Raw genomic sequence first — 7,437 nt, forward strand, 5'->3', positions numbered from 1 at the left:
GAGGGGCGGGGCGGGGCGCGGAGGGGGGAGGAGGCGGCGGCGGCGCGTGCCATGCGCGCGGGGGGGCGGGCCCAGCGGCGTTAACCCCTCGGCGACCGGAGGCGGCGACCCCCGGGCTCCGGCCCCGTGCCATGGCCCCGACGGCCTGAGGGGGCCCCCATGCGGCGCGGGTAGCGGCCGCCGGCCGGGAGCGCAGCCCGGAGCCATGGCAGACGCGACGGCCGCCGAGCCGCAGCCCCCGTCCGCCGCGGAGCCGCAGCCCGAGCTGGGCGAGCAGCAGCAGCCGGCGGCGGCGGCGGCGGACGGCGAGGCCGGGAGGCTGCCGGCCCCCGGGGCGGCGACGGCGGCAGAGGAGGAGGAGGAGGCGGCGACGGCGGCGGAGGGCGCGGGCGGCGCCGAGGGGCGGCCGGCGGAGGGCGGCGCGGCGCGGCCCGGCCTGGGGCCGCGGTACCGGGCGGCCGTGGGGCGCGCCGAGGAGTGGCCGGCCAAGAAGAAGCACCGGCGGCGGCCGTCGAAGAAGAAGCGGCGCTGGAAGCCCTACTCGAAGCTGAGCTGGGAGGAGAAGCAGCAGTTCGACGAGCGGCAGAGCCTGCGCGCCTCGCGGCTCCGCGCCGAGATGTTCGCCAAGGGGCAGCCGGTGGCCCCCTACAACACCACGCAGTTCCTGATGGAGGACCACGACCAGGAGGAGCCCGACCTCAAGACCGGGCTGTACCCGCGGCGGGCGGCCGCCAAGTCGGACGACACGAGCGAGGAGGACTTCCTGGAGGAGGCGGCCGAGGAGGACGGCGGCAGCGACGGCATGGGGGGCGACGGCAGCGAGTTTCTGCAGAGGGACTTCTCGGAGACCTACGAGCGGTACCATGTGGAGAGCCTGCAGAACATGAGCAAGCAGGAGCTGGTCAAGGAGTACCTGGAGCTGGAGAAGTGCCTCTCCCGCATGGAGGACGAGAACAACCGGCTGAGGATGGAGAGCAAAAAGTACGGGGGGGAGGCGGCGGAGGCGGCCCGGGTGCGGCAGCTGGAGCTGGAGGTGGACAGGTTGCGAGCCGAGAACCTGCAGCTGCTGAAGGAGAAGGACCTGCACAGACAGGAGAAAGCCCCCAGCAAGCTGGGGGAGTGACACTGGGGGGGGGACAGGGGGGCTTTTTACAGTGGTGGGATGTAACATTATATACATGTGTACAGAGACGCCGGCGGACCCTTTTTACGACGCGTAATCGGAATAAACCACAGCCTTGTATCGGTTTGACGCTCTCGCTGTAGTGTAGTGTGTGTGCTGCTCGGCCTGTGTGCAGCTGAGGCTTCCCCCTTTTTTAGGTGGCTGTGACGGGGCTAGGGGAGGGGTTGATGTATAAGTGAACTTGATTTATGATGCTTTTTTTTTTTTGTGTGTGTGTGTTTAAACCAAAAATGATCCCCAAGAAACCTGTAAATTGGCCAAAACTGACTATAAAAATTATAGAGGTCTAATAAATTTAATTACTTGTAACTGTAACAGTTTCGGTGTGATTTCTAGAAAATATTCAAAATGTCATTCTCCCATGCGGGAATACATTTTGAATCATTTTCATGATATTACAACTGGTCTATGAAGTTTTTTCGATTAAAACTAGCCGGAATTTCTCACTTAGCAATTTTGCATAGTTGGTTCCGCCCCCTTCCCCCCCCCCCCCCCCCTATTTTTCACTTCTAATCCCATGAAATGATTTTATGCTCTGGCACTCTTAAAATACCTGGAAGAGGGATAACATCCTGTGCTCTTAATATAATTTGTATAATGGTCACTACTTATACCTTTCTAATGTATTAATAAGCTAAAATATATTTGCTCAGTTAAACTTAATTTTCCTGCTTCCTTCTAGTTCTGTAAGAGCCTGGGCCAGTTAGCTGAAATCACAGCAAAAATGCCTGGAAATGGTCTTAATGCTACAAGTGAGGCTTAAAGTTTTTGCAGTGGCCCTGTGAAAAGTTCTGGTCGTCAGCACTTTGCCTCAGAAATGGCTGACAAATGAGGCAGCTTGGTGGAAGTTGCACGTGATGGCCAAACCTTTTCGTTTCTTGCCGCTGTACCTGAAATGGAAGGCGAGCAGGCAGGTGAAGTGCCAAGCAGCTGAGTGGTTGATGGTTTGGGATTTGTTGTTTTTCTTGTGGGGAAAACCCAGGTAAGTTAAAGGGCAGAGCAGCGGAGGGGCTGAGCCTGCTCTGGTTTGTGCTGTTGTGTAATCGAAGGACAGCAGGCTCAAGTTTGGGAACGTGTGTTACAGAATGCAACTTGTATCTCCAGAACGGGGAATCGGGCTGCTTAACTACCTGTCATTCTGTGGGGGGAAACATCCCTTTATAAAATAACAGAGGGTTTAAACTAGGGGTGAGGGGGAAGACGAGGTTCCCCCAGCAAGGGTCTCCTCTGCTCAGAGCAGTTGTTACAGAATTGGGGGATTTGAAGCAGCACAGTGATGCTGTCACTGAGGGAAGGAGATTTAAGGACTGAGGGAAGTTTTTAACATGAGCTTGGTAAAAAAAAACAAAAAGAAAAAAAAAAAACTGCTCTGGGGTTTACACTGGCATCAATTCTTAGTTTGGGAAAGGAAAAAAGGAAAACTATCGGAGGTTTACTTGCTCAGGAGCCTCGCAGTCGCCTTTTTTCCCTTCCCTCTGCTATGACATCATTGGGCAGAGCCAGCGCCGGTGCAGCAGCGCTGGCTGCAGGAGGGAGCCGGGCGCTCGCGAGGCTCCGCTGCTGCTCCCGGAGTCGGACCAGGGTGAGGTGCTGTGAGAGGCAACGAGTTAATCAGGATCCTGCTCGTTAGGAAAAGATCCATCACTCGGGAAGAGAAACAGCAGCTGCTGAGCCCCCTGCCTTCACCCCGGGCTCTTCTCTCCAGCACCTGGAGTTGTCCAGATAAGATTTTTCCTCTAACTGTGCTGCGAGGGGCAGTCCTGTGTTCTTCTGGGGCAGGGCAGTGCCCGACAGCACCGAGTCCGGCAGGAGGCATCGCGCTTGGAGGCAGCACCAACCTGCCCAGCACGGAGCTGAGCACCTGGTTAAGGTGAAAAACTTAGCACAAGGAAACGGCGTTAGTCAAATGTGGCAGCAACAGTTACAAGGCGACATCTGCAATGATGTTCAGGAACCCAGACCCGCTGCCCCCCATCCAGTTGCCCCCAACTTTTGTTACATTTCATGCAGAGGCACAACTTTTTGTCCAACCTGCAAAAATACTTTACCTGATGGGACTTAGGAAAGTGAGGGGAGTGCCCCCGCACCTGCAGCACCACTGCTCCCACCGCAGGGATCGACTCTGATTCTACAGCCGTGCTCTGCTCTGGTTTAACGATGTCTTAATATGTATCAGGCAGATCCCCACTGCAGAAGGCGTTTTGGAGCAGCGTGCCTCCTTTCAGGGGCTTACTCCAGCTCCTGCATTTGTCCCTCGCAGCAGACACAGAATTACTGCACTTGGGGGCCTCTGAAGCCTCCCTGTGGATTGGTGAGGGACAGGAGCTCGTCCCACTGCCACGGCCCAGGGGAGAGCTCGGAGCTGGTGCAGAGGTGACAAGATTGTTTGAGAGGAACAAATAAAATCTTAGAGCTCGGCAAAGCTAATCGTGCTGCAGCACTGGCAGAGATGTGGTATCAAAGGGCAGCAATTAGTCCCTCCTGACAATAAGGCAGCACTGCCTTAACTAGTCGAGGGCAAGCACCTCCCTGGAGGGCGAAGCAGCCGCGTTTGCCAAAGCTTTGAAGTACATCCCTGCTCTCGCTACCACCGCTTGGTCCTTCCTGGGCTGCTGGAGCCAGCTGGCCTTTATTCCGGCTCCTTGGGTGAGCTGAGATCAAGCGTGCTGCTCGAGCAGTGAGCTGTGCTGCCCAGGAATGTTGCTGCCTCTGCAGCTTCACTGACACCGCTCCTAATGGGCTGCACGTCGGCACGGAGCCGGTGGTGGCAGGAACCTGCCATGCTGGGGCTCCTGCCCGTCACGGCTCTGGGGCTCGCTGCTGCTCCGCCTGCTGCTGCTGTGCCAGCTGCGGGGCCGGTCGTCAGCGCTGCAGCAACCTCAGAAACGCGGCCGTGCAAGGACCTCTTGGCTAAAGGTCTTTCACTGTTCCTCCCTAGCGAGGGTTTTCCAACTCGCTGAGGAAAGGCCTGTGGTTCTCCCCAGCCCAGCTGGACGAGGCAGAAATTATTGCGCTAAGGCACAACCACAAAAGGGGACTGAAATATCCCACCTTCAGTCACAGCCGTTCTTCAGTGCAACAGCAGGCCAGTTCCCTGAAAACGCTGCAAGAAGACAAAAAAGGAAGCAGTCCAACCCAACAGCGTGCTCACCCTGTAACAGCCAACGTTCATGCGAAGTGAAACCCAGATCCTGCCCGGTAACACCAGCAGAAGAGGAGGTGCTGAGCAACCTTCCACCAGCACCGGCCCGCAGCGAAGGGAGGGACGATTCGCCGCCACCGTTCCCCTGCTGCCCAAAGGCCGATCCTCGCCTTTTTCATTCCGGCTTGACTTTGGGATCACCTGGAGTGCTGCGATCTGCCTTACGTTGCCCATTAAGCCCTGCTGCTTGATGTCTCACAGTTTACCACATGCGGGTCCAGTGCCGGCAACACAGCGTTACCCTGCCCGAGACTTCCCTTGCACCAGTTTCATTGGATTTCTGTAGCTTTAAGCTACGGCAGGATACTTACACAGCTGTTCTGGATATCCCGACGATTGTGTTGTATTGCAATATAAGCAGTATTTCTTTTTAAAGGAGAAGCTGCGTAACAGGGAGTTAACCCAGTACAAGGAAGAGTTTTTACAGCGCTCACTGATGAGGCCAGTGCCCAACAGCCTTCCAAAAAGCTGGCAGCTTTTGGTCCATCTGCAACATACCAAAGCCTGGCTGTTAGGATCAGGCCCTCTGTGGTTTCTCTCATTTCTGCTCCCACCCTTCCCCCCCAAAAAAAACCTTCTAACAACCCGGAGAGGTGCAAGGCATGCGGCTTAAACTAAATATAACTCTGATTCGTTTGGCAAAATCAACTTAAAATTAGACCTTCGGCTATTGTGTGTGCGCTAAGACACACACGACAACAAACCTCCCAGCTTAGAAGTGCTGCAATATGTAAAACACAAAGCTTCAGAGTTCAGGAACTAGTACAGCAACATGGAAGCCAGTCTGAAAATTTGCCAGCAGTTATTTCAACAAAACAGCTTCAAAAAAAAAAAAAATCTCTAAGCACATAAACATAATCTGGTTTACGACTGGAAGATTCCACACACGACACAATCTGCACTTAAAACAGAAGCCTCCAAAACCTCGCTGTTTTGCCTCTGAACCAAGCCCCATGAATACCGAGGGGATAAGCTGGCATTACCTCCAATGTGCAGAGGGAAGAAAAAACGTGGCCGAGGAACTTGCTTAAAGACACTGTGCCTGTACCACAGCCAGGGCCTCAGCCCAGGGCCCACTGGGAGCAGCAGCCCCGGCACCCCCAGCGCTCACCGCTCAGGGGCTGCCAGCAGCCTCCCTGCTCCCCGGGAAGCCAAACTCCAGGGGCTCCTCTTGCCTCAAACCTCCCCAGCACGGCTTCCACGCAGCCACGCTTTATTTATTTTTTTTTCCTCTCCTTGCCCAAGAACACCCAGTTATTTCCACAGCTCTCGTCTCCACCAGCCAGAGGAGCGGCGTTTAGCACCGGGCGATGTTTGCTGCAGTTTATTATCGGCTTGAAGACTTCCCCAGGCGGCCCAGCAACGGGGAGCACGTTTATTTTGCAGTCTCTGGAAGCGACGCGGTGTCACGGCTGCGGGGAGCCCACGGCAGCTGCGATCTCCCCCGGGGCCGCTGGGCCGGGCCGTGAGGCAGCGAGCACCGGGCCCTGGGGGTGGCGGCGCGGGGCAGCCCCTGCGGACAACCGGCGGCCTCCGCCCCCCGGGAGCCGCGTCCCGGCACCAAACCCCACCCGAAGCCGCCCCCACGGGCACCCCCCGGGCAGCGGCCCCGGAGCGGCCCCGAGCGGGGCCTGCCCCGAGCCCCTCCCCCCCCCACCGGCAGCGCGGGGCCGGGCCGGGCCCGCACCGCCCCGGGCTGAGGCCGAGGCCACGGCGCAGCCCCCCCGCGGCTCCCCGCCCGGCCCCGCCGCGGCGGAGCCCCCGGCCCCGGCCCGCCCCCGGCCCCGGCCCCTCACCGGCCCCGCCGCGGCGGGCACCGAGGACCCGGCGCCGGCCTCCGCGCACACAAAATGGCGGCCGCGCTCCCCCCCCCCACCGCCCGCCCGGCCGCCATAGGCAGCGCCTCGGCCCCGCCGCGCTGCCGCCAATTGGAGGGCGCCGTGCGGCCGCTCGGCGTCGCGGCGGAGCCAATGGGAGCGAGGGGTGGAGAGGAAGGGGAGGGGGCTGCGCTGCCCCCCCCCCAGGGGGTTGTGGGAGCTGTAGTCCGCCGCCGCGGCGCGGGGATGAAGGCGAGGCGGTTGCGGACTCGCTGTCCCGTGATGCTGAGCGGCCCCTCCCGGGGGGCCCCGCACCTGGGCGAGGCGCGTTGCCATGGCAACGGGCGCGGGGCCTGCGGCCTACTGGGGCCTGGTGCGGCCTGCTGAGGCCCCGCCCGGGGGGCGCCGGGGCCGGGGGTTGGGCCCTGCCCCCCCCCGCTGTGACCCGGGCCGGGCACTGCCGGGTCCGTCCCCGCGAACGCCGCTCTCGTGCCCGGTGACCGCTCACGGGCACCCCGCGCCCCTCTGGGGAGCTCCCCGGGAGCCGCCGGCTTGTGCGATCCCAGTCCATTAACGGAGTTCTCAATTAATTAACCCCGGCTCTGCCTCCTCCTCCCGGCTCCATCTTGGGTGTCCAGGAACGGAGCGGCCCGAGGGGCGCGGCCGGGAGCTCCCCGCGTGGGGCCTGGCCCCGAGCCCCGGGGTGGTGCCGGGGGGGGCTCGGCCCGGCAGGCGCTTAGGGAACGGCCACGGTTGGGGGTCCGGGCACACAGCACGGCACAGGGGGCGGCAAAAAGCCGTGCAGAAGTCTTGGGCCATACGGGAGGCACGGAGCGGGCCGAGCCCAGGCTGTGTCCCAGTGCCAGTTTGGGAGGAACGAGGGGAATGGTGCAGGGAGTCGGCCTGTGCAGCCCGGTGAAACCTTTTCAGTCAAATTTTGCTGCTACAAAAGTAAAGAGATCTTTTCTGGGTTGGTAAACCACAAGATCACAGGCTCTCCTTGAGATTTAATTTTGACAGTTTGATTCTTCCTCGGAAGTAATCTGCCAACGTATCAAAATACACAAAACCATTTGGCAGGGCGGTGAGTGGCTCCAGACAAAGTGCCGCACAAATTCCCTTCCTCGGCAGCCTCCACAAACCCTATCTCTGCTTCCATTCCTGGCGTTCAGGGAAGGATTCAGAGCAGGGTTCCTGGCGAGCTGGTTCCTGGTGAATTAAAATCTCCAAGCAGC

General features: G+C 59.5%; 1 protein-coding gene across 1 annotated transcript; it reads left to right on the forward strand.

Annotated features, from left to right (window-relative positions):
• The first annotated feature begins 14 nt into the window (after window positions 1-14).
• HEXIM1 (HEXIM P-TEFb complex subunit 1) lies at window positions 15-1,701 on the forward strand. The gene has a single exon (XM_084300913.1). The coding sequence runs from the start codon at window positions 206-208 to the stop codon at window positions 1,121-1,123; it is 918 nt and encodes a 305-aa protein (XP_084157039.1). The 5' UTR covers window positions 15-205; the 3' UTR covers window positions 1,124-1,701.
• The last annotated feature ends 5,736 nt before the right edge of the window (window positions 1,702-7,437 follow it).

Source organism: Netta rufina (genome assembly GCF_964035555.1).
Source record: "Netta rufina genome assembly, chromosome: 24".
NCBI classification, from domain to species: domain Eukaryota; kingdom Metazoa; phylum Chordata; class Aves; order Anseriformes; family Anatidae; genus Netta; species Netta rufina.